Source organism: Plectropomus leopardus, chromosome 17 (genome assembly GCF_008729295.1).
Source record: "Plectropomus leopardus isolate mb chromosome 17, YSFRI_Pleo_2.0, whole genome shotgun sequence".
NCBI lineage: Eukaryota > Metazoa > Chordata > Actinopteri > Perciformes > Serranidae > Plectropomus > Plectropomus leopardus.
In genome coordinates, this window is record NC_056479.1 from 27,959,083 (window position 1) to 27,986,544 (window position 27,462).

The following is a 27,462-nucleotide window of genomic DNA, read 5'->3' on the forward strand; positions in this document are numbered from 1 at the left end:
TAAGTGCTCCTCGTACTTTGCTAATGCACATTTCCTGTGTTTGGCTTACGTCATCTTGCTTTTTTGAGGTATTTCCTCTTTGCCGCATAACCTAAATATGCATAGTTTTGTAACTTGTATCAACAGTTAGAAAAAAGCTGAACCTTACCAGCACCTAATTTCCTTCCAGGCCATTGTATTGTAATGTGTCACTTTAGTCACCTCCTGTATGTACTCATATGTTGGAAATTCAGCCCCAGTTTTGGCCTTTTTCCTGATGTGTCGTCTGTCATGTACACCACCCATAAAAACAAATCTCCTCTGTCACATTTTTCTCCATTTTTGGCTCCAGCAGAGTGTTCACACCACATTTTGGGAGTGGAGGGGTAATTAGTTAGTTTGAAACTGAGCAGCAGCTCCTCTTTGCAGTCACAGGAAGCCGGATATTGATTTCCTGTCTGTGGCCAGTGTACTTCCCGTCATACAATCTACAAAACTGTATGTGCTGTGGTGATAATGTATGCTCACTTAAACTCAGCAGCGGAGTTACTCTGCAGAGGTTACCTAATCGACATGTAAACTATAAAAAAAAAAACCAACCTATATATATCTATAAACTCTCTATGCAGCACATCAGTTTCATGCTCTGTACTGGAACTTTGTGAAACTGCATCCTCCCTATCAAATAGATGCATTAATTTCAGTTTATTTTAATCTTGTTCTTTTCTATCTTTTTTTGCAGACCGTGAAGACCAGTCCATTCTTTGCACGTGAGTTATAAGACATCACATAACATGTTGGAGTAACAATACTGCTTAGTTGGCTTGTCACAATAACTGCTTTTATTTGATAATGTTTTATCCCAGAAAAATTGCCATTATTTCCATTTTTAAACCATAGTATGTCACTGACTTAATAATAAAAGAGCACTGTAATGCAAGTGCACCCTTTCAAAGAGCAATTAACGTTTCATTCATAAGAATATTCAGACATTGGATTTAGAATATGAAAAATATTAACATACGTTTGAAAAAGTAACTAAAACTTGTTAATCCCTTGAAACCTGGATAGACAGCGTTCTTTTGCTGCATTTAGACGCCTTTTATAAGCATTTAAATCTTTGAAATTTAAAGCATTAAAATTCTGAAAACGATAAATATTTGATATTTATGATGAGGAATGATCGTTAGAAAAATTAATGTATACTATTTTTTAAAGCTTGAAAAGTGCATTTTGTGCGCAGAGCAGTATGAGTGTGTGTAATATTAAAGCGGACCCTAAGTGTTAATATTCTTATGTAAACAAACAAGCACGTCAATGCAGCACACAGTATCAATGTCAGCACACTGACCGACGTCTAATTTATAGATAAATGGATAACATAATTATCGTGACAGGCCAAACTTCTTTTGTTGTTTTAACATTATTTCAATTATTTTTTATTAACTCTTGGCTGTCACTCCTCTGTTTTAGACCCTCATTATCTAAATCCTTTGTTTCTATGATCTTTGTGTCACAGAGGAGAGTCTGGTGCTGGTAAGACAGAGAACACCAAGAAAGTCATCCAGTATCTGGCTCACGTGGCCTCCTCTCACAAGACCAAGAAAGACCAGGTCAGTCCTGCCTCTGATCCACACAGTTCATCCCTCAAACCTTCCTCCCATTACTCTTTTACAACCTCCAGTCACACCGTTTCTTTACTCTCTTCATCTCTCACTTCACTCCCTGCTGATTCATTTTCAGGCGAGTCACAATCTCTCGTTCCTACAGTGCTTTCAACATTTCCCTATCCCTCTGAAAACACTCGACCGACCACTTTTACATTGTGACTGTGTATCAGTGTTTGTATGCACACTTGCTTGTTAATCCATCATCACATTGTGTTATTCAAACAGCTTATTTTCTGCAGTAGACAAACTCTTTTGTGGCACAGCTGCCACAGAAAAGAGCTATCATCGAAAGGAAAATGGGTGGCAATCAAGATAATAGACCTGCAGGCACAGAAAAACAGGAGTGAAGATTCAAACGTTAGTTTTTTTGTTTGTTTTTTTTTGAAGTGGGGTTGTATGAGGTACTTATACATAGTCAGTGTGTTATATACAGTAGATGACAGTCGGCACGCCCACAATTTGGAAAAAAAGGATGTAGGAAAAACACGGAAACTAAGCAGTATACTGCTTTGGAGGGGAGCAGCAGCAACATGTATTTTAGCCACCAAGAAATATCAATTTGGTTTAAGAGTATGCTATATTTATTTCTCTTTTTTTCTGTTTTTTTAACTACTGTTTTTGTACACGTTCGAAATACAGACATCAATCAAAAAAATAAAAATAAAAAATCCAGTGTTGGATGGGCTGTAATAGACACTCATTGACAGCTGGCCTAGTGTGTCAGGGCCCTTAATGTTGTTATACCATAGAAATGACTTCAGTTCAGGGTAAAGCTGCTCTAAATATAGCGCACACTTAAACTGATAGACTTTTTAAAAATGGCTAAAATATATTTTGCTGCCGTCCACGTCCGCAGCGGTGCATTGCTCAGCTTTCGTGGTGGTGCTCCTGCCACTTCTCCAAACTGGGGACAAACCTGCAGACATTTACTGTATGTAATACACTGACTGTGGGTAAAAACCTCCTATAACCCATCTTCAAAAAATCCAAACTATCACTTTAGAGGCTTCTGGCACTCTGGCAGTTCAGAGACCAGAAGTCTTACATCATGTATTTGGTTTTGCTGATTTTTCTGCATCTTCTCATCAGAAACAAAACTCAGCATTTAGCAGTTAAGCATTACGTCATGTGGTGGAAAACCTGCACTCCTGTTCTCTGTCCTGCCAGCTTTCTGATAGATGCTGCTGAGGGAAACATAGTTGGGTTTGATGAAAACCACATCTATCATCCCTTTTTTGAGGTTGTTGTATTTCTCTCTTCCCATCAACAGACAAGCTCGGTCCTGTCACATGTGAGTTAACTCTCTCCCTCCATCCACTCTTCCTCCCCACCTGCTTCTGTCATTACCCTCCTCCCCCGCCCTCGCCCTCACCCCTCATCCTCCGTCTCTTCCCTCGCCGCTGGAGCGCACTGTTGTGGGAGTCACTTTGTATAAAGGGCAGAGGTGGCATGTCTTGCCAGCCAATAGGAAGTCGGGAGGAAGTTTGTTTGCAGATCAGTGGCAGCCGTTTGTGTTCCTGTGAAAAATTCAGCCAGACAATAGTAGGATAAGAGGGAGGGGCCTTTGCTGGAAAAACACAGCCACTTTAGTACTGAACGCTGTATTTATACATTTGTCTGGTTGAATTTTTCATTGTTTTTTATCGCTACTCTGTGTGTGTCCAAAGTTTGACTGTGCTTTTCTCTTTTTGCATAATAAGTTGCTTGGTGTGCGTGTGTGTGTTCAACATACACCTAAGTAATTGTTTTTTGTTTTTTTTTTAATTTTACTTAATTTTTTTCTTCAATTTTAATTTATTCTGCTTTTAGTAATGTACAACTGTCCACATTCAGAATACAACCCTGTTTACATATTCAGTGACTGAAAAGGAGCAGGGAGAAGAAAAATCTTGCGAAAATGTTGCCTGCCTCTGACTCAAAACATAAATTAACAATAAAAATGGATGGTATGTCAATTACAGTTGCATAACAAACCAATAATTGCAGTAAATGTGAATAAGAAAAAGGATAATTCACCATCAATGAAGGAGACAGATTACCTGACAACTTTTTATATCAGTAGTCTAATTATTCTTTCTTTATTCGCTGTCTTGAAAGGAAAAATATTTATATAACCCTTTAAATCATTCTTTAGAAAATTCCACAGTTTCACGCCAGCCGCTGAAGTACACATCTGCTTTTAAGTAATCCATGCTGCATATTGATGCTTCAAAATCAATTCCAAATTTCCATCTATGGTCTTTGTTTGTCAAGAGGTCCACAAGAAGAACACTAGTCCATAATCAGATTCGCTGCATAGTCTGAGGTGAATTATTTTCCATAGCCTAAAATTAGTGATCATGCACTTTCACCCAGAAACACTCAATAAATGACAATTTGGAGGCTTACAGACTTTGGACAGACATTTTTACAACAGAAAGTCATTGTTTGGAATTATTTAAACTCAACGTGTAATACGTGCTTTACCTATAAATCAGTGCAGTAATAGCCTTTTCAGTTTTCATGCTTTGACTGGGTGCCGAGTGCATGAGTGATCAACAGCCAAATGGGTGAAAAAAAAGCCCCTTCTATTAAAACTGAAATAACTGTGGAGAGATGTTGCTAGAAAGCGCCAATGCTTAGAATACAGAATACAGTCGATTCTCAAAAAAATCGAGTCCATGCAAGCACCATTATTAAAAAAAACAAAACAAAAAACCTCAATAACACAAAACAAAAGGCAGAGATATAACTGTAACCCTAAAGCCACGCAAAGACGATGATGTAGCTCAGTCAGAAGCCTGAAAAAAATCAAATTTATGAAACGACTTTCAATGTAACCTACTTCCACATGTAAAATGTTATAATACACACCTGCTTCAAAAGTCTTTTTTTCAATGTATAATGTATTCTCTCTCTAATATCTATTTAATACATCTGTGAAAACATCAACAAATTTCACCTTCAAACAGCTGCATTTATTTAAGTTTCATGCCAGAAGCTACATTTTACAAAATTACATTGAACATAACATGAAAGCGTAAAAATGTACCTCGCCCAATACTCATTTTTACTACATAGAGCATCATCAGTCATATTGTAACTCAATGTAACTTGGCTGTCATGTTGCCTCATTTGTGCAACTCTCAAAGAAGGTAATGTCACTCACTCTGATGTTAGGAGTCGAAAACATTTGTAATCATCACCATGGGCGGAGATTTACAAAGATCCATTGTCAATGCCGTAATGTGCAGATTATATGTCCACAGAAGTTTAAAATGCATCAGAAAACACATGAATGTGTGGACGAGGCCTCAATGAGTAAAAACAAATCAGTACAGCTTAAAGAAGAAGTTTAAATTTATATTGAAGCTCAAAGGACTTTGTTTGTTTTTGAGTTTTTGGGATTGTTCTGCTCTGGGTAACAGGTGTTGGGTTACTGATGAGGGTCACGGGGGTTTTCGATTTTTCAGATTTGGGCACTAGCATGTGGTTATGTGTGGGGAAAATGCTTGGGGGCAATGTGCGTGCGTGCGTGCGTGTGCGTGTGTGTGTGTTGCTGGTGTGTATGTTATCCCTCCCTTTTGTTAAAACATTTTGTACACTCCATGTTCTGGAGTGTGTCTTCCATGACGTAAGTACATCCTGGGTTAATAACCACACAGCACATCTGTTAAAAAAACATTAACTGTTATGTTCTTTCATTAATGTTCTAGTAAATGGATACCAGTTCATACTAAATGTTCTCCTGTCTTTAAGATCTGAGAACTCTCTTGATGTACTGCTGTTTTTGGTAGGACATTGGGACGTGTTTTTTTAAAATATTTTTCCTTGCTGTTCTCGTCGTTTCCACCAGGGGGAGCTGGAGAAGCAGCTGCTGCAGGCTAACCCCATCCTCGAGGCCTTTGGAAACGCCAAGACCGTCAAAAACGACAACTCGTCCCGATTCGTAAGACTCAGTGCAGCATCCTCTGATTCAGACCACTTTTTCCTTTTCCAGGTGGACTCTTCAACATGACTCTCTTAAAAACATTTTTTTTTTCCTCCTCCAGGGAAAATTCATCAGGATCAACTTTGATGTCAACGGTTACATCGTTGGTGCCAATATTGAAACTTGTATCCTTAACCTAAGGCATCGTAGACATCACTAGAAACCTGCCTACAGTCTCACTACAAAACACAAACTGGATGGTATTTGTATCAGAAAACGTGTCCTTGACAGATTGACCACTAGACTTGTTGGAGAAATCCCGTGCCATTCGCCAGGCGAAAGAAGAGAGGACCTTCCACATCTTCTACTACCTGCTCACAGGGGCCGGAGATAAACTGCGCAGTAAGAAACCCACTATATAACTCACCGTTTAAATACGGAATCAGATTTTTTCTTTAAAACTGTAGTTTATTTTATTTGGGTTTTATTCTGAAGACTTACGCTGGCCCTTCACTTGACCTCCATGCTAAATTTCAGCCTCTTTGAATAAAATTGTGGCTGTCAATGAATGAGGCGTTTTTGTGGGCTGCCCAACCGACAGAGCGAGCTATAGAGCTGGTGGTCGCAACTAAAAATGATTGGAATCTGTCACTATGTCTGTGATCTGAGGGAAAAAAAGTAATGCTTGCACACTTAGTCCATTAGTCAAAACCTTGTCTTCATTAAACTAGTGTGGCATGGAGTTAGTGTGCAGGCACTATTTTTTCCTCACGTAAGCTGTTTTTTGATTTGCATCTACGTGATGTGTGTATAATTAATCAGTCTCAATTATGTCTGTGGTCTCCCTCATTTTTAAAATCAGTTAGGATTTGAATCTTATATTGTGCACCATGCATTACAGTGGACCTTCCTGTAAAGATTGCAGCTTGTCTTTTGCCATTTTTTTCACTGCGGTTATCCTTTCTTCTCAGATGAACTCCTCCTTGAAAATTACAACAACTACCGTTTCCTCTCCAACGGGAACGTTACGATTCCTGGGCAGCAGGACAAGGACCTGTTCACAGAGACCCTGGAGGCCTTCAGGATCATGAGCATCCCAGAGGAGGAGCAGATGGGTATGTCAGACAGCAAATCACTTTTAAATCAACTTTTTTTTTTGTGTGACTTTGCTTTTGTTTAGGTATTAGTGTCACTGCACCATAAAACCATGTTTATGTCTCTTTTTGTGCAGGCTTGTTGAAGGTGGTGGCTTCTGTTCTGCAGCTCGGGAACATGACCTTCAAGAAGGAGCGCCACACGGACCAGGCATCCATGCCCGACAACACCGGTGAGTCTGACCCTAACCTGAAAAAATTCTCTTTGCCGGGCAAAACTGCCGTCTTGTCAGTACTTTGGAGAACTTTGAAAAATGGTTAATTATGTTTAAAATCCCCTTTTCTGTGCCTCTCTTCTTTCTTTATTTCTGTGTCCTGTGTAACAGCTGCCCAGAAGGTGTGCCACCTCATGGGCATGAATGTCACAGACTTCACCCGGGCCATCCTGTCACCCAGGATCAAGGTGGGCAGAGACTACGTGCAGAAGGCGCAGACCCAGGAGCAGGCAGAGTTTGCTGTGGAGGCCCTCGCCAAGGCCACGTATGAGAGGATGTTCCGCTGGCTCGTCATGAGGATCAACAAAGCCCTGGACAAGACCAAGAGGCAGGGAGCCTCCTTCATCGGCATCCTAGATATCGCTGGCTTTGAGATCTTTGAGGTGAATAATTGAATTAAACTGTACACAATGTACAAATGTGTATTAATGCTTTTATTTGTGATGTCGATCAATGGCGGTCTTAATCTTTTTTTCTCCGGTGTTGTCCAGCTGAACTCATTCGAGCAGCTGTGCATCAACTACACCAACGAGAAGCTGCAGCAGCTCTTCAACCACACCATGTTCATCCTGGAGCAGGAGGAGTACCAGAGGGAGGGCATCGAGTGGAGCTTCATCGACTTCGGCCTCGACCTGCAGCCCTGCATCGACCTCATCGAGAAACCAGTATGTTAAAATTCTTATTCACCTGTAGAGCTTTCATTCCCTACATGTGACCTGGCGTTATGTCCTTTTTTTTAACAATATTTTTATTGAAATTTCATATGTATCTTAAATATGATTGATATCAACCCCTCCAGCCACAAATATAAGAACTCCTTTTTCCATGTTCCAAGTGATACATTTTTCTAGCATAATATCTTGTTTATTTCTGATCAGATATATTATACTTCTTAATTCTGTGTTCAGTACTATGCTGCTTTTCTAGATTGTGCCTTAAGTTATGCACTCTCCCTTTTTTGTGCAGGCCAGCCCCCCTGGTATCCTCGCTCTGCTGGATGAGGAGTGCTGGTTCCCAAAAGCCACAGACAGGAGCTTTGTGGAGAAGGTTGGCCAGGAACAGGGCTCTCACCCCAAGTTCTTCAAGCCCAAGAAACTGAAGGATGAAGCAGACTTCAGCATCATTCATTATGCTGGCAAGGTAAATAGTTTGTAATGATGAAATTTCATCAGCACATTTCTTAGGCTTAAAATGTCAGAGGTTCACCTGTTTTAGACTTTTCTGCCATGCATTTGTGCAGTTCTTTATCCAAGGTTTTATGTTTTTAAGGTTCCTTTATTAACATTAAAATAAATATAAATGCACCCAAGTTAGCTGAAAAAATATTTGTCATCTGCAGTCCCTTTGCCCAATGTTAGAAGGCATCCTAAAACAGTGGTTCTCAACTGGTCCAGTCACAGGATCCAGATCTACCGACCATTAGTTTAAGGTCCACACATTATATATTGCCACATATTACATTTTAACCCACAAAATATAAACAACACATTCGCTACAAACACAAGTAAATAAAACATACTGCAAGAATAAACAGAAATGGCATTTCAAAATAAAAGCTCTGTGCAGGAAATTCACTGAACTTCATTATAAAGTGTGTTTTAGAAACCTTCGGTCCATTCAGGATGGACTCCACAACCCACTTTTTGACAGCGTCCCACCAATTGGGATCCAGTGTCCTAGAATATTAAAAACTAAACAATATCTGCAGTCGTTAAAAACATACAACATAGTGTTAAAAAGGCAAATACTATATAGTAAAACAAAAGCCAAATAGCTAATATAGTCCTAAAAGGCCACAAAGTCTTACTTTTTTTTTTTTTTAAAGATTTCACAGTCACAAATTTCAAATGTCAGAATAAAGTAATGAAAGTTTTACTTCAGTTGGTGCACGCTCCTGTGATCTGGATCGTGGGGTCGTAAAATTCAGTATGAGCTGTCTCAGGTCAGTCTTTTCCTCATTTAAGCAATAAAATCAAACTTGTTTGATATATTTAGTCTTGGGATCATGCAAAAAGTAAAAGTTCAATGATGTCAACAACCAAAGGCTGCACTCTCTCCAACACCAAACAGGAAGCAGCAAACTGGATAGACAATAAACATGCAGGGGACTCGGGGGAGTTGAGGAGTGCACAACAGTCTGTGTTCAATTTGGCGCGTATCTGATCCACCAACCTGTGTTTATTTTAGTGAGAAATCTTGATTTTTGAAACAATTTCCCTCTTTTTCACATGATCTCCTCGCCCTAAAACAGATGAAATCTAAAATGCAAAGTTTATTTGCAATTACAGTGTATTTTTATGGATTATATAGATGCCTAATCTACAAGAATACAGTCAACAAATGACACCTTTTACCTTTTGTTTCTAGATTTCTGCGTTTTGGTGGACAAATAAGGAAATGCTAATATATCATATTTCGTAAAGGGACTTTAGTGTAATGTTTACCACCATGAGCAGGATAGGAAATATGCTGCCTTCATATGCTCCTTGGAAATATTGTGTTTACCCTATTACAAGTTACAAGCACATCAATGTTACCCAAATTGCAGAGTGACGTTTGTGTGACGTTTCAGGGCAGGGCTGGAAACAGTGTCAGCAACTGATGGTAAAAAATTACACATTTTGTTATTTTGTTCCTGATAGTTATCATTTACTTTTAGTAGTTGCACATTTCAGTATATGCATCTATAAGCTGTAACAAGCAAGCAAACTTTGAACTACAAAGCATGCCAGGTGAGATTATTAACATTGATAACAACGTTATTTTATAACACAAGTTGCATAAACATGGCTGGAAAAAGTCAATGTTTGCTGTTACTGCTACTGCTGTCCATGTAGAGATAGATTAAATGTAAAAATATAACATATAAAATATAGAATAATATATAAAAATATAAATAAACTGGAAACTGTTATCAGCCTCTTGTTTAAACGCCCTCAGCGTTCAAATATAACCCATCGTCTTTGTAGCTTCCATGTTGTTCCCTCTTTGCTTTACGTCAAAGCACATGAACACAAAAAAAGTCGGAAGAACGACTTCCCAACTTGGAAACTGCGACCTTCTGACATCACATGGATGCAGCAATAATCTCAAAAGGAATCCAGTTGCAGTCTTGCAAATAGTGACCCTACAAGATCCCCAGGTTTTGCTAAATCTTATAGTGTGTGACCGAAAAGTCACATTGTCGTTAGATGTAAGAGGCGTCACACTTTAATCTTTTAAAAGCCTTTTCAAAGTCTTCTAGTGCAAAAGCTTAAAGAGCCCTATCTGATATTTTCTAATAATATTCCAGAGGTCTGAGAGTGACTCATAATCGTTGTTGTTGCTCCTCAGGTGGACTACAAGGCAGACGAGTGGCTGATGAAGAACATGGACCCCCTGAATGACAACGTGGCTTCACTGCTGAACATTTCCACTGACAAGTTTGTGTCTGAGCTCTGGAAGGACGGTGAGTCGAGGCAGACGTCGACTTTTTGCAGTAACCCAGAAACCACAGCCTCTCTGGGAGCGTTGTGGTGCTTGAATATATTTCATGTTCCTGTTTTGCATTTCATAGTGTTTCTTTCTCTCTTACTGTCTGGTGTGTGGACCTTTGTTTTTACCTTCTCAAATCCCACTTGTTGTTTCCATCCATTTCTTCCTCTGTACGGCCCCATTTTGTCTGTCGTTTTTTTTTTTTCTTACACTGGGTCTCAGAGGTACAGAATTGTCAGAGAGCCTATTTTTATCAGCGTTTTCCTATTCTACACTCAGACTCAGGTGATGAGGTTTCTTTTTCATTTATTTAGTCTTTCCCTCTCACTCCTGCTGTCTGTTAACCCATTTGTGACTTTATTTATGTGAAAAAAATGCCACAAGATTCATTCTGATTGATCTTGAAATCTGGTATGGACACACTTTGGTCAGTTATTTAACAGCAAAACCTTTTCAATTTCTAGATCACATGAAAAATGATATTTTAATCGATAGTCAACCCATGGATGTTTGGAAAAAAGGAGAAAAAAAAAGCCATAAGTTTGCTTATTAAATGTTTCCATATGAAACATTTCCATTTTCAGCTTGTTATGAGTTCATAGATACCATCATGCATTGTGCTCGTTAATAGAGGACACGTAAACTTGTATATTAGCCGATGCCTTATAGTGATTATAAGGCAATGAATATTACAGGCAAAACTCATCCTCTCTTTCCAATCTGTAGACTATGACACACCCATTGATAACAGCACGGTTCGCATTTCAGGTCAAGAAAAACCTGTTTTCTTTTGGGTTCAGTTGGGAACCAACTTTTGGGCTTTTTAACCAGTTAATTTTATCTCGAAATGCTCTGAGCGACTGAAATAAGGTGCGTTAACTGCAACTGACCATTTCTTGTTGGCAAATAAACCATTTTCTTATCACACTAAATCTTATCATACTACATGTAGTCATTTGACACATTGTACTATTTTTTTTAAACTGTAGAAAATGACCTAGAAAAGCAATAATTTTATAATGATTTTATTTTTGTTTTTAAATCTGTATTATAATAACCAATAACAACAAAAAAAACATTAGTATTGGTTATTGGACAAATTTTTCATGCATTTGCAACATGCATTTTCCTCCAGATGACCAGAACTTTAAACCTGTTAAACTTACCCATATTTAACAGCCCCAGTGCTAAATTATTAAAGACCTAAGTATTGATAAACTCCAGCCCAACCGATTTTTTTATCTGTAAGTTTTACTGGTTTAACATTTTGGTATAAATTATTATCAAGGTGTTTTCTTCTCATTCTATATTTAGGCTTTGGGCATATTGTACTTCTTTTTTAAAACTGTAGAAAATGCCCTAAAATAAGCAACTAATTTGCTAATTTGGGATTTAAGTTATTTTATTTTATTTTTTTTTTAGATGTCTTTGTTTCCGTAGCACAAAAGAGGGAATAAACAACAACAAAAACAAACTAAATAACAACAACAAAAAACATTAGTATTTGCTATCAGACAGATTTTTATTTTAAACATCCGTATCAGCCCAGAATTTCACAATAGGTGCATCCCCAAAAAGAACTATTATTAGACATAGTGTAGCTCAAAATACTCAACTTGAGGAGCCGTTTTTAATTTTTCAAAATTCACTTTTCAGCCCAACAGTTTTAAAATTTCATCAGATTTATGCTTAGGTTAGCCAAGAGAAAACCTTAACCTAAGGTCAGCTTTTAAGCACAAATGGGTTAAACATGCTTATTTCCATCATGAATCCTCTCTGCCGCCCATTCTTTTCTCCTAAATGTTCAAACTTGTGTTTTTGGTTTAAACTTCTTGTGTGGGTGTCTTTAACCAGCCGTGTGTGCAGAAACAAAATCTTCTTACCACTTGTTGCTCTGTCATTGAACTCTCCTTCTCTCCCTCTGTGTAATAGTGTTGTTTGGGGACTCCTGGTGTTGGTCATGGGTACTGCAGCAATGGGTATATACTGCATGGGTTTGGTTTTGTTGTTGTTTTTTTTATCACCACAAGAATACACTGCAACTGCCAAAGTTTGTCACCTTCCTGAAACACACACACACACACACACACATTTAATTGAACAATCACACGTAGTTTTCACTCAGAGGACTGCACTGGCAGCGTCAACAGCTGACCAGCTCCTTCCACTCACTGCACTGATTTTCGTCATAATCTCTCCACGCTTCACTGGCTTTCTGTGACTCCTCTCTGCCATCCTCCTCCTGATTCCCGTCTCCCTCAGCATTCACTCGGTGTTTGTGTGGTGTTTTCACTTGTCCTGGTATTTTTAAACCACCTCTACTCTCTCCTGGTGTGTGTTTACCAAGAGGAAGTGGAGAGACAATGGTCATGTTCATTCTTCCTTGTGACATGCATTTGGTTTGAGTTTGCCTGGTTAAATATTCAAATTGTTAAATTGAAAGTTGACTCTCTCCTTACATAATGTTTCTGTATTTTTCTCCTGTGTTTCCTCTTGCAGTGGACCGCATCGTAGGTCTGGATAAGGTGTCCGGCATGTCCGATATGCCCGGTGCCTTTAAGACTCGTAAGGGCATGTTCCGCACAGTGGGACAGCTGTACAAAGAGCAGCTGTCCAAGCTCATGGCCACTCTGAGGAACACAAACCCCAACTTTGTTCGCTGCATCATCCCCAACCACGAGAAAAAGGTACCTGAGAAAGACTGGCATGTATATGGGTTTTTCACTGCAGGAACTGTCCCAGAGGACGAAATTTAGATTTTAGACTAAAGAAGAGCTTTGATTCTCTGCCTGACCCCGATGGAGCCTGACCCCACGGGATTTGGGCCCGGCTGTGATTTCTCACTCTTCCCTTGAACTTGAATCGAATCGTCAAATTGTTTATTATTTCATATTTTGAACTGTTGTGAACTGTCTTATGCTTACACGGCACTCTTTCAGGAGTTTTACCTGAGTGAATTAAGAGGGAAAGAGAGAAAGAGGAAAGAGAGAGAGGGAAAGCGACAGAACGGAAATCCAAATAGCCCTAACAAACACAAATGAGACAAAACTAGGGCAGTTAAGATAAAATTAAAATCAGCAAGATGCAGAAGTTTAAAATGCAAGACATAAAATGTCAATATAAAATAATACAAAGAAACAGACCAACAACAGAAGCGATAAAAGCAATAAAACCACAGATGAAATAAAATAAAATAAATTAAACATGAATTAAAAAGGTAAAATAAAAAAAACAAAAATGATATCATATAAAAGCAAGTCTTAAAAATGGGTTTCAAGAGATGATCTAAAAGAAGTCACTGACTATGCAAGCTTTATCTCCTCTGGCAAAGGCATTGATGATCATTTTACCTATTTTACTGACAGCACAGCAGCACTGCAGTCATCTCTCTTAATGAAATGAAGCCAAACTTTGGACAGTTTCTTCCACTGCCACAACGACTTCTGGTAGCAAGTTTCCAGCAGTGTAGACCCATGAGTTTGATTGTTGTGCACAGCTGTCGGAAAAAAACGTTGCGCAGTTGATAAAAGGAAATGATAAGCTCTGAGTCATGTGGTTCTGATGGATCCGAAAATTTGAAACAAGTTTTCAACTGGAACGGCTTCTAGATTCCCCGTTGACAGTATCTGATAGTTTGATGGCACTGACATCTTTAAACAAATGAATAACCATCAAACACTCAGCAGATTGTCGACTTTGGAGAGAGGCACTCTCAGTCTCTGTTTCTATTGCAGTTTCTACTTTTTTATTAATTAACCCTTTGAAACATAAGCAAATTGGTTTGATTTCTTTCAAAAAGATGGGGATAAGTTAGGGACGCAACTTGAAAGGTCAGGCCCAAAAATTTGCAAAATATTTATGAAAAATAACAAGAATATATAGGAGACACTAATGTGCAGTGGAAACACAAAAAATGTACAAAAGGGACAAAGAAGATTGTAGTTTAGTTCCTGTTTTTGTCAAAATATGCGTTACACGTCTGTGCTGTTGGTCTCTCTGTTCTGCCACACTGCTGATCAGCAAATGCTCCCCTTCCTCTCAGGCTGGTAAACTGGATCCCCACCTGGTTCTGGACCAGCTGAGATGTAATGGTGTGCTGGAGGGGATCCGTATCTGCAGACAGGGCTTCCCCAACCGCATCGTCTTCCAGGAGTTCAGACAGAGGTAGCCGAACATTAACACAGCTCCAGTTTGTCTTGCTTTCTATCCGCATTTACACTGCCTGTTCAAGACGGGAATATCACACCTTATGCCGCCTCGCTGTTTTGTATATAAAGTCCACTCGCAGAAAGGGGGGACAGAGAGCTCTCGCCTCTGAGCTGGGAATGGAGGTAGTAACAGCACTGAAATGAGGTCTGTAAACATGAAGCCAGAAAGACGTGACCACGGGCGCTACAGGAGTGACGTTTTGATGCATGGATATATTAAGACGGTCTGGACAACCTCAGCTGCTATATAACAGAGACGCTAAATGATCGTGATCGACATGTTATGTCTTTTTTTATTGTTTATTAAGCATTGCCGACACATATGCTATATGTCAGGCTGGAGGCGGATGCACGTGTGTTAAACTTTATGCCCTTTACTTTATATCATGAATCCTTTGCAAGATGCAAAAATGCAGTGAACAATCACACACTGGAGTGGGATGATGCAGCCGTTGTGTAGTTTTGTGTAAACACGCAGGGGCGGTATAAAGGGGGGACTTTGTTGTGGTTTTAGAGCTCCATCTCTGTGTAAAGCGGTTTTTGTCAAACTTGTGTAAGAGAAAGTAAAATCCCACCATTTGCTTCTCTCCAAGGTATGAAATCCTCACTCCTAATGCCATCCCCAAGGGCTTCATGGATGGAAAGCAGGCCTGCATGCTCATGGTAAGGTGTCTAAAAAAATAAATTCTAGCTAATTCTCCACATAAAAAGTCCCTCTGCAGAGTGACTGATCAGAGCGTCTCCTCTCCTGTCAGATCAAAAGCCTGGAGCTGGATCCCAACCTGTACCGGATCGGCCAGAGCAAAGTTTTCTTCAGAGCAGGAGTCCTCGCTCACCTGGAGGAGGAGAGGGACATGAAGATCACTGACATCATCATCACCTTCCAGGCCTGGTGCCGAGGCAACCTGGCCCGCAGGTAAGAAAAGAAAATTGCCACAACCCTAGACTTTACCTCTGCTGTGAGCAGGACTCTGATCTGAGCTGCTGAAAAACAATAATCAAAGCAGACGCACTCAAACTTTTCTGTATCTTTGCATTTTTTTTCCCCCATGTCATTATATTAAGAAATTGGCCCTGATGAAGTATTTTATTGTACAACAGAAAATCACAAAAATAAAAGGAAGTCACTTTTAGGACTTTTAGTGTCTGCAGGCCCTTACATAAATTAATTTATATAACTATTAGGCCCTAAAAGTCATTAAATTGTCATAAATTCAAATTTCTGTAGTCAATTCAGTTCAAGTCAAGTCAGTGACTATATATATATTTATATTTATATATATATATATGTACTCACACATGCAGGTATACATACACTTATTATATCAAATGTGGAGATTTGTGTCTTGTAAACTAAGGCACACACTGTGACATAAGTGCACTAAACAAACAAAAACAACATTAATGACAAGAAAGATAAAAATTCACAAAGAACAACATCTCAGACACAAGACACTTGGTGCACAAATCTTAAATGCATATTATAGTAAAGGCCATTTCATCGTTCTCCTAATTTGACCTCATATATGAACCGTTTTGCAAGGTTTACATCACTAAGTACTTGTTTATGTTTATTCATCTTTTAATTTATTTTTGTAAAGCTCATTTGAATGGGAGACCACTTTTCTGATGTTACAAATCCAATGTAGAATAACCTAACTCACCATAATAACTACATTCCTACATAAAACTTCTGCACAGGACCACATATATACTTATCTTTATACTCACCTGCAATGCTTGAATAAGACAAAGATAATTTATCCCAAAAAATAAGTCTTAAATTTGGATAAAATTGTCTTAAAAAGGTCTTAAGAAACATTACATTTAAGCGTGTGACACCTGCAAACACCTGGATTTCTTTTGCATTTAAGTTTGTTGCATTGAACTGCAAGCTCATATGAAGTGCGACTGTCTGAATCTGTGTATTTTTGTTTTGTAGGGCTTTCCACAAGAAACTGCAGCAGCAGACCGCAATGAAGGTGATCCAGAGAAACTGCTTGGCTTATCTCAAACTCAAAAACTGGCAGTGGTGGAGACTCTTCACCAAGGTGAGCCTTAGTCTCTCCAAAAACTTCATAGCTGAAATACTGCCAGCAGATGTTTGAAATGTAGAAAATGCTCCTCACAAAGCTAAAAACAGGGCAGTTTTTCTCACTTTTTAGAGATTTGTGGCTCTCAAAGGACAGCCACGCTACAAATCTGTAATGATTTTATAGAATATGATGTATTTCTGAGGATTAAACTACCCAACAGGCTTTAAAGGAGTTAAAGTGAGCACAACCTAAAACATCTGAAGCAGTACATAAACATTGATGCAGCAGAAATATGAATAGAGTGCATTTTGATGGTAATACTAAGATAATTTTACGTAATGTTTTGAAATCAGGAGTTTTTTAGGATCGAAATACTTCCTCTATCCCTGCAAAACTGCTTTTTTATTCCTTTTCAAGCGCTGTGCTGTATAATGATAGGCCTGGGCCCAGTGTTTTTAGGTTAGAATAAAATAATATTCAGAAATTTGATACAACTCAATAAACATGTATACTATTGTCAAGAAATGTTTTTTTTTTTCCAAAAGGACTCAAAATCATTACATTTGTACTTGGAAATGTTGAGATATCCTATTTTTAACTCCCTATTTCTACAATTTGTCCTCAGGTGAAGCCTCTGCTGCAAGTCAGCAGGCAGGAGGAGGAGATGCAGGCCAAGGATGAGGAGCTGATGAAGGTGAAGGAGAGGCACGTGCAAACTCAGCAGCAGCTGCAGGAGATGGAGGAAAAACAACTCCAGGTAAACTTGAGATTCTCCTTCCACTGGGCCATTCATAAACGGCGGAGTAATGTTTTGAGGCAGGTTTGCTGTAATGCATATTTGAGCACGTTCTAAAGGTCTCGTGGACCAATCAGATTGCTTGATCGGAACTAGTCGTTGTATAATTTAATTTAAGTCTGTGATATCTGACTCATCTTTTTGGATGCTTGCAGCTCTGTGCCGAGAAGAATGCCCTGCAGGAGCAGCTTCAGGCAGAAGCGGAGCTCTGTGCCGAGGCCGAGGAGATGAGAGCCCGTCTGGCTGCCAAGAAGCAGGAGCTGGAGGAGATCCTCCATGACCTGGAGGCCCGTGTCGAGGAGGAGGAGGAGCGTGCCTCTCAGCTCACGAGTGAGAAAAAGAAGATGCAGCAAAATATCAAAGTAAGTTCATCAGCTCATTGCACCCACTAACTGAAACATTTAATAACTTAACAGAATATCTAGAGTTTGATTTACGTCACCAACCCTCTCGTCGTTCACCTGCACACAGGACCTGGAGCAGCAGCTGGATGAGGAGGAGGCCGCCAGACAGAAGCTCCAGCTGGAGAAGGTCACTCTGGATGCCAAGATGAAGAAGATAGAGGAGGATGTCATGGTTCTGGATGACCAGAACAACAAACTCAACAAGGTTAGGATGAAAGGAACCGCAGCCATTGTGACAGATTTATTTATTTATTATTTATTTACTGTAAAGACACCATAACCGAGTCTACTAAAGATAAATGCATGTTTTTCCAAATCCTAAATGTTTTCTCTGTTTGTGAATACAGGAGAAGAAGCTGCTGGAGGATAGGATCTCCGAGTTTACCACCAACCTGGCCGAGGAGGAGGAGAAATCCAAGAGTCTGCAGAAACTCAAGACCAAACATGAGGCCATGATCACAGACCTGGAGGGTAGGAGGAGAGCATGATGGGACAAACAGTCGCTTCACATAACGGCCATTAACACTCTAAAAACTCGAATCAGCAGCACTTTTCTTGTGCTGCGTTCAGACATCTTTCACAGGCTGTTAGAATCTTTGAAACCCGAGAAAATTGGTTTTGAAAGACCCTGAGGGGAAAAGGCAGTGACCAACTTGGCAAGAAACAAATCTGTAAGAAATTTAGTAAAAAGTGATAAGAAAAAGACCTAATATTAGTTTTTAAAAAAGAGGGAAGGATTAACAGAAAATTATTTTTTTTTTAAAAGTCAAAATAATTCTATTTATTAAAAAAGAAAATTACACTACAGACAAAATGTAATAAGATATATAAAATAAATACATATATATTTTTTCATTTTAGATGCTTTTTTTGGCCACATTCTTATTGGGTTTTTTTGGATTTTTTCACTTGTTTTTAGGTAATTTTGTTACCTTTTAAATACTTTTTCACTAATTTTTGGACCATGTCTTGTAAAGTTGCTTATTGCCTTCTCCACATGCTTTTGAAAGAAATCCAACCAGTTTGCTCAGGTTTCAAAGGGTTAAAGACTTCACTGGTCCTAAACAGGACAATTTGTTAGCTATCACTGTTTCCAAATTTCAGCATGCTTTTTTTCCTCCTTATAATCTCGTATTTGTTCTTTTCTTGTCAGACCGCCTGCGCAGGGAAGAGAAGCAACGCCAAGAGCAGGAAAAGGGCCGACGAAAGTTGGATGGCGACATCAACGAGATACAAGACCAGGTCGCTGAGCTGCAGGCCCAGATCGCCGAGCTCCGTGCCCAACTAGCGAAGAAAGAAGAAGAGCTCCAAGCAGCTCTGGCCAGGTCTGTAGTGTTGTATTATACAACAAGTATTTCCAACCAAGCAATCCGATTGGTCATCAAGACATTAAGCACGTGCTCAAATTTACATGACAGCACACATTCCTCATCACTGAAAATAAAACTCCATCACTGCTTAAATAATGCACTTGAAAATATTCCAGAATTGTGGACATGTTAATCAGTTTGGTGTTGAGGAGAATTTCAGGGCAGTTTTATAATGTATTGATAACATGATGTCTAAGAAAATCTCCACAGCGTTAATGAGTTTGAGCTCATATTATGAAAAGTAACAGCCAGCTCACTAACTAACTATAAACGAACACACAGATGACAAAAACCAGCACGAACCGCCATCAGACACATTATAAACACTGCCAAAAAGTGACATTTGCATCTATGAACATAAAACAGCAACTTCACTGCAAACGAAAACCTTCTCAGTCCAGATCTAGGCATATTGTGTATTGTCCTTTTTAAAATTCGTGAGGAATTGTTTACTAGTACAAAGACCAAAGTAGTTCTGATAAATATTGATGACTCGCAGCGACTCAACTGGCTGTTTGAGAAAGAGATATTTAAGTTAGCAACTTATTTGGACAAAGCCTGGGACGTGAGGAAGGATGCATTGTTTCAGTCGGCGCACGATGAGTATTTAGATATTTATTCTTTATTTTATTTGTTCATTTATTTTTTTTTTAAAAATTGCCAATGTATTTGTCATTATTATTATTATTTTGATTTTGTCCATATTCATTAATTTTATTATTTCTTTGTAATGTATTATTATTATTATAATCGCAATATTACACCTGAGGGTGCGCTTCTGGCATAAGCATCTTGATCCAGACTGCATCACTGTCACGCTCAAATGACGTTAAAATTTGAGTGTAATTTTGCTCAACTATATTTCCATTGTTATCCTTTATGCTGCTGTGGTGATACTGCAGGTTATTTTAATCAAATGAAAGACTCCCCTGCTCCATTTACTCATTTTGTTCCTCCCTGAAGAATCGAGGAGGAGGCAGCGCAGAAGAACTTGGCCCAGAAAAAAATCCGTGAGTTGGAGGCCCAGCTCTCCGAACTGCAGGAAGATTTGGAGCTGGAGAGGCAGGCCCGCACCAAGGCAGAGAAACACCGCAGGGACCTGGGCGAGGAGCTGGAGGCCCTTAAGACGGAGCTAGAGGACACTCTGGACAGCACCGCCGCTCAGCAGGAACTCAGGTAAAGATATGACGACGTGTGTGGTAACAGACAGAGGTCTGAGTCCATTATTGACGCAGGAGATTAACCTCTGCTTTGTTCTCAGGGCCAAGCGAGAGACCGAGGTGACCCAGCTGAAGAAGACTCTGGAAGATGAGGTCAAATGTCGCGAAATGCAGCTGAGTGATATAAGACAGAAACACAGCCAGGCTTTCGACTCGGTCAATGAGCAGCTAGAGCAGGCCAAGAGGGTAAATACGTTTCAGAGCCTTTTATTCGATTACTTTGATGTCTACTTAATGCACTTTTTTTGTGTGTGTGTTGTATATGATTTTGAACCACCCTTTGCTCCATATAACTAGAGAAAATGATAACAATATTATTAATAATAATAATAATGTAATTCATAATCATTCATGTAAAAGTGACAAAATTAACAAACATTGAATTTCACACAACACAATTAAAGGGGGGGGGGGGGTTTACATGATTTGAATGACGTTTCGATAATAAGAAAGTGCGCTGTGTTACATCCCAATTTGCACTGAAGAGCTAAGCAATAACATGCATGGCCACAAACAACAAATGCATTATAACGCACATTATCAACCAATTAGACTGACCTTCCTGCCGTAAAATCTAGAAGTGATTGCCATATTTTTAAAAAAGTCCTGACTCTTACATCTGATGTTGTAGTAGATTTTATCTAATGGATGCAGCTTGAAAATTCATTTCTGTTATAATGCAGGAGGGTTATCAGATTTCCAATGAATTGTAATTCAGTGAATTGTACAGAAAATCAAAGCAAGCAAGCAATTTTTTTTTTGATAATTATTCCAAGGGTCCATATTAACATACACATCACGTTAACCCAATATTTTTCATCATTGACTAAATTTGTTTGTAACAGAGATGGAAAAATCAGAAGGCTGTCCATTTTTTTGACATTAGGGCAGTCTAATGTAACTTCATGTAATTCACACACCTGTCCAGTTGGTGCTTTGTGCATATAGATTAGCTATTATCTAACGTATCAAGTATTGCGATTCGATAGTATGGTTTATTGCAAATTTTGTTTACTTTTTGTTCATTTGTTCTACGACATAAAATACATCAGTCCATACCCAACTGTGAACTACAGAACATGTAGCCGTGCAGAAAGCGACTTTAAGGCCTCGTAGCCATAGCGACACGATCGCAGTGTAGTTGTGTGATAGCAACAATAACTTTTTACCTCTGACAATTACATTTAGACTTCAAAAATCCTAAAAGTGTTATTCATTTGCAGAGATAGAGTAGTGAAGTAATCATTTGGCACTTCTGGTTCCCTCGTCTCAAAGTCTCTGGGTTTTTGTGAATGTGGTTTTGTTAAAATGCCTCAAATAAGGTCTGTGGTTAACACGGGCTAAAGATTTTTAGCAACAGAAAATATGTCCCTTTAAACCCAATTTTTGAACTTTCGAAGGCTTTACACGTCTTAAAAATGGCTAACAAATGGCTAAATGGGACTACAGTGTTTGTCAGGGACGTAAGATGTCATCCCAGCGGACACAGAAACTCATTCAACCCACTCACCGCCTTTACAGCTTTACAGAGTCGCACTCGAACTTGTAGATTTATCTGTTTATCTGTTCTTTTCGATGTGTGCGGTAAATTAAATCGTTAGTTGAACGATTTGGGGTGTTGACGTTTAAGTCATGCAATCACGTTGCAGTTCGTGTGTAGCCTAATAGCTTTTTGCTTCTGGCGATTTCATTTACGCTTCAAAACACACAAAAGTGGTGTTCATCTGTGAGGATTTTCATGCTGAACAAAACGTGTGAGTCTCGAGGAAAACGGTGCAACGCTAACTTCCTGGTTGGCCTACAAAAATACGTCATCCCCTTCAACACTCTATTATCATCCAGAATAAAATAATGGCTAATAAAAAGAAATTCAATGAATGAAAATTAAATGCTATTGAATATACTTTATTATCATCCAGAGTAAAATGATGGGTAATGATAGATTATGATGGAATTAGGACCCTCAACCTCTGTGCTCCTCTGTCCCTGCAGAACAAAGTGTCCATGGAGAAGGCCAAACAGGCTCTGGAGTCGGAGAGGAACGAGCTGACCATCGAGCTGCAGACACTGGTGCAGGCTAAAGGAGAATCGGAGCACCGCAGGAAGAAAGCTGAAACCCTGTACGCCGAGCTGCAGCTCAAACATGCAGAGAGCGAGCGCCAGAGGATGGAGCAGGCCGAAAAAATGGCTAAAATGCAGGTGCGACTCTTTGCAACACTCACTGATGATTACTGCTTTCTGTGCGTGCGCTGATGAGTGCGTGTGGTCATTTGATGATGATTTTTCGGCAATTACATTGACTCATTTTAAATCTTTAGCCTTTTCTGTGTCCGTTCTCACTGGAGTAGATGATGTGTTGTTTCTGTTCAGTGGTTCATTCGTTGTCTTCGGTCCACAGGCTGAACTGGAAAGTGTGAATGCCCTGCTGAGTGAGGTGGAGGGAAAGTCTATCAAGGCAACAAAAGACTTCTCTGCTGTCGAGTCCCAGCTGCAGGATGTTCAGGTTTGCACACAAATATCCTCCATGTTCAGCTAGTAATTAAAAAAAAAAGATAATAATAAAACTTATTAAAAAATGATGAATTCTCATCTTTTTCCTTCAAATATGTCTTGAGCTAAACATGTATTATGTGGTCTAATCTATTTATTTGGCTATTTGTGGAATAACAACAAACAGAGGAGAGGGGATTAAAATAATTTAATGTTAAATTCATATTGCGCTTTAAATATAGTCAGTGTGAGCTCTTTAAATGCTTTTGTAAAATAAATAAAAAATAATTCTTTAAGGATAAGTCATCACACTTTGCTTTCATCATTCTGCACACTGAAGCTCAAACATGGAAATAAAGTAACATAACTAAAACTAAGCTTAAAAAGCTTTTTAAATTAATTTTTATCTTTTTTCCTCCAAAAATGCCTGTAAGTAAACATGTATTATGTGGTCTAATCTGTTTATTTGACTATTTGTGGAAAAACAACTAACAGAGGAGAGGGAATTAATATTATTTAATTTTAAATTCATATTGTACATTAAATAAAGTCAGTGTGAGCTGTTAAATGCACTTTTAAAAAATCTTTCTCTATAGATTTTAAATGTACTCTTTTATCATTCCACAAACTGAAGCTCAAACATGGAACTGAAGTAGCATAACTAAAACAAAGCTTAGAAAAATTCATAAAAAATATATCTTTCTCCTCTAAACATGCCTGGTCTGATCTTTTTGTTTGGCTATTTGTGGAGTAACAACAGACAGAAGAGAGGGAATTAATTAATAATATTTAACGTACAATTCAAATTCATAATGCACCAAACTTTGAAACCCTCTTAAAAATAAATTTTGCTAAACTCAAATTGAAAATAATCGGATTTAATTAATCGTTGTTATTTTTTTAAATCTTTAATATATTAATTTATCATATTGCTACATATAATTCAGTTTTACATGCCCGTGTTTCCAACAGGAACTACTCCAGGAAGAGACGCGCCAGAAACTGTCTACAGGCACACGTCTGCGCACGATGGAGGATGAACACAACAGACTGCGAGAGCAGCTGGAGGAAGAGGAAGAATGCAGGAGGAACGTGGAGAGGCAGCTGCAAAACACTCAGTGTCAGGTGAGAAGGAACACGTGAACATGTCCCTCTGAGTTTTGACTCGTCACCTGGGATGTTTTGTAAAGCAGCGCTGAGCGTTGGAGTGACACCGGCTCTTTGCTCACAGCTCGCTGACATGAAGAAGAAGGTGGAGCAGGACGCCAGCTGTCTGGAGAGCTCAGAGGAGGGGAAGAAGAAGCTCCAGAGGGACATGGACGCCATCAGCCAGCGTCTGGAGGAGAAATGTGCTGCCTACGACAAGATGGACAAAACCAAGACTCGTCTCCAGCAAGAGTTGGACGACCTGCTGGTTGACCAGGACCACCTCCGACAGATCGTCTCCAACCTGGAGAAGAAGCAGAAGAAGTTTGACCAGGTGAGGCGTTTACATTCACGCGTTTTCTCAATTTGATTGAAATGAATCAGTTAACTGTTTATCGTGAATATCGAGTATAAATTGTTACTTTTTTTGTATAAGCAGGTACTTATATTCTGTCAAAATATAAGTACCTCGGGGCCGCTCAAGCATCTTTTCTGCCCCCTTCGGAAGCTGAAGTCAAATTGACGGCTAAATTGGATATTTATTTCCTGTTCAGCGCAGTATTCACAATTGTTATAATGCTCTTGATTAAGCAACAGATAAAAACAAACTTGTCCACTTCTGCTCGGAAGTTGTCATTTTCTGGAAGTCTGTTTCCATTGTCTTGTCCCCTCGCCTGAGGACGGAGCAGAAAGAACGCAGCCAGAGACGAATCAGCTTCATCGTTTACGTGATACAAATTTTCTTTTGATGGGTTTGTGAAAAGGTTTAAACTACCCCTCTGCAACCAGAATTTGAATCAGTTTGGGCCTGTTGAAGCTGATTGAGATGTTTATATGGATCGTGTTTAATCTGCTTGGGCTTTCGAACCTGTTCGAGTCAGACTAGTAGATTCCACGTAAGCGTGCTCATTGTGTTTGAGACACTTTTTTAAACTCATCAGACTCGTTTATGTGGTTTGAGATTTGACACTGTGGCTTTCTACAGATGCTGGCAGAGGAGAAGAACATTTCTGCCCGTTACGCAGAGGAGCGTGACTGCGCTGAAGCCGACGCCCGTGAGAAGGAGACCCGGGCTCTGACTCTGAACCGAGAGCTCGATTCTCTGATGGACATCAAGGAAGAATTGGACCGCAACAACAAACTGCTGCGGGCTGAGATGGAGGACCTGGTTTCCTCAAAGGACGACGTCGGCAAGAATGTAAGTCCGGAGCAAATGTTGTTTTGTTTTTTTTTTTTAAAGGTGTGTTGTGTATTCTGTTAGAACCGTCATCACAAATTGTCCTCGCGGTTCTGCAGGTCCACGAACTGGAGAAGGGCAAACGTGCGTTGGAGCAGCAGCTGGAGGAGATGAAGACTCAGCTGGAGGAGCTGGAGGACGAGCTGCAGGCCACAGAAGACGCCAAACTGCGGCTGGAGGTCAACATGCAGGCCATGAAGGCTCAGTACGAGAGAGACCTGGCAGGACGGGACGAGATGGGTGAGGAGAAGAAGAGGGCGCTGACCAAACAGGTGAGAACAGGATGCAGACTGCAGATGTCAGATGTTGTACATACAGGGTTTGTACTGTCATGAAATACCTGGAAAAACCATGGAATTTGCAAATATCAATTTACGAGCCTATAAAAAACAAAACATACCCTGAAAGTTTTGGGAAAGTCATGGAAATATGTTTCACAAACCCATATAATAACACATGATGTGTCCATCGACTGTCAGAAATTTGAAAATCCAACAATAATTTCTGTATTTACAGTCTATAGCTGCGATAAAAGGTGCAATTTTGGTGATTTTTAAAGAAAACATGCAAATAATGTTTTATTCAAAAAACGCTAAAAAATTCACCTGATTTTTTTTTCTTTTTTCAAAAATCTCAACAGCAAAAAAAAAGTTTCTAATTTTTTTCTTCAAAAATCACAAAAAGAAATTAACATTTGCTAAAATTTTCTTTAAAAAACAGACAAACACCAAAACAATTTAAAGACAACATGCCTTTGGAGATTTTCTGTAAAACTTTTGACATCATTAAAAAAAAATGAATGAAAAATGAAAGTGAAATTATTAGTCAGGATGTTTCATTATATTATTGGGTTTTATTTTATTTTCAATCAGACTAGGGGAAAACTTTATTTAAACTTAAATTTCAAATTTGCAGACTATTATTATTATTATTTTCAGAAAAGTATAAAATTATTGGGAGCTACAACAAGCATTTGAAAATGAAAAAAAAATAAAATAAAAGTGGGCTGCTGCAATATTCAGAGATAAATGAGAAAATGTCCTCCATGGTGGTGCTTTTTTTTTAAATAGCTGCTGCAGTAGGTTAGCACTTCAGAGCTGAATTAGTTAGATGTAATTTTCCGAGTTTAAAATAATGATGGCTTACAATATGGTTGGTTTAATTTTAATCCTGTAAAAATATTAAAGTCCACGGACATGAGCAGCGCTCAGGCTGTAGTCGTGCAGGTACAGTCTCTCGGTTGAACGGGGCGTGGCTGAAATCAGATGTACATCCGTCAGGTGCGGGAGATGGAGATGGAGCTGGAGGACGAGAGGAAGCAGCGCTCTGGAGCCGTGGGCGCACGCAAGAAGCTGGAGCTGGACCTGAAGGAGCTGGAGGCCGGCATCGACATGGCCAACAAGAACCGGGACGAGGCCCTGAAGCAGCTGAAGAAACTCCAGGTGAGTCGCTCGCTGAAATGTCTCCAAGACAACAACAAAAAAGTGCTGTTAAAGTGTTTAAAAGTGCAGTTTGTTCCCAGTCTGACTGACTCCTGTGACTCCACAGGCTCAGATGAAGGATCTCATGCGGGAGCTGGAAGATTCTCGCATGTCCAGAGACGAGATCCTCGCTCAGAGCAAGGAGACGGAGAAGAAGCTGAAGAGCATGGAGGCCGAAATGATCCAGATGCAGGAGGTCGGTGTGAACACCTCCACGTCAACGCCTCGTTACAGGGACCCTCGACTGGCTTTGCCCGGGGGCCACTTTTGTAAATGACAGGAGGCCAGGGGCCAGTCACAGCAGCCCCATACATGTGTCTCAGTTTTTGGGACGTTTCTAGGATTTTGGAATGTTTCTCTGATTTTAGGTCATTACTTGGATTTTAGGAAAGTTATAGGATTTTAGGACATTTCTGTGATTTCAGGACAATTGTAGGATCTTAAGACATGTTTTTAGGATTTAAGGACATTTCTAGGGGCTGAGGACCTCAGAGCATATTTTAGGACATTAAGCAGATTTTAAGACATTAATCGGATTTTAGGACGTATCTTGGATTGTAGGACATTTGTAACATTTTAGAATGTTTCTCGGATTTTAGGTCATTTATAGGACAATTACAGGATCTTATGACATATTAAGATGTTTCTAGTGTTTTAGTAAGTTTCTAGGGT

At 39.3% G+C, this 27,462-nt stretch overlaps 1 protein-coding gene across 1 annotated transcript in view; it reads left to right on the plus strand.

Annotated features, from left to right (window-relative positions):
- The window catches only part of myh9b (myosin, heavy chain 9b, non-muscle), a 57,032-nt gene that overhangs the window by 23,783 nt on the left and 5,787 nt on the right, over positions 1-27,462 (plus strand). Inside the window, 32 exon segments of the mRNA XM_042505643.1 lie at positions 722-749; positions 1,499-1,592; positions 2,920-2,940; positions 5,485-5,577; positions 5,681-5,744; positions 5,863-5,961; positions 6,531-6,674; positions 6,791-6,886; positions 7,040-7,311; positions 7,420-7,593; positions 7,895-8,068; positions 10,262-10,376; positions 12,902-13,089; positions 14,445-14,566; positions 15,204-15,273; positions 15,366-15,526; positions 16,553-16,661; positions 17,272-17,403; positions 17,598-17,804; positions 17,914-18,051; positions 18,194-18,317; positions 19,000-19,171; positions 20,180-20,392; positions 20,478-20,622; positions 22,429-22,635; positions 22,835-22,939; positions 23,899-24,051; positions 24,158-24,406; positions 25,058-25,270; positions 25,369-25,581; positions 26,590-26,751; positions 26,858-26,986. Of these exon segments, the coding sequence (XP_042361577.1) occupies positions 722-749; positions 1,499-1,592; positions 2,920-2,940; positions 5,485-5,577; positions 5,681-5,744; positions 5,863-5,961; positions 6,531-6,674; positions 6,791-6,886; positions 7,040-7,311; positions 7,420-7,593; positions 7,895-8,068; positions 10,262-10,376; positions 12,902-13,089; positions 14,445-14,566; positions 15,204-15,273; positions 15,366-15,526; positions 16,553-16,661; positions 17,272-17,403; positions 17,598-17,804; positions 17,914-18,051; positions 18,194-18,317; positions 19,000-19,171; positions 20,180-20,392; positions 20,478-20,622; positions 22,429-22,635; positions 22,835-22,939; positions 23,899-24,051; positions 24,158-24,406; positions 25,058-25,270; positions 25,369-25,581; positions 26,590-26,751; positions 26,858-26,986 (4,586 nt within the window).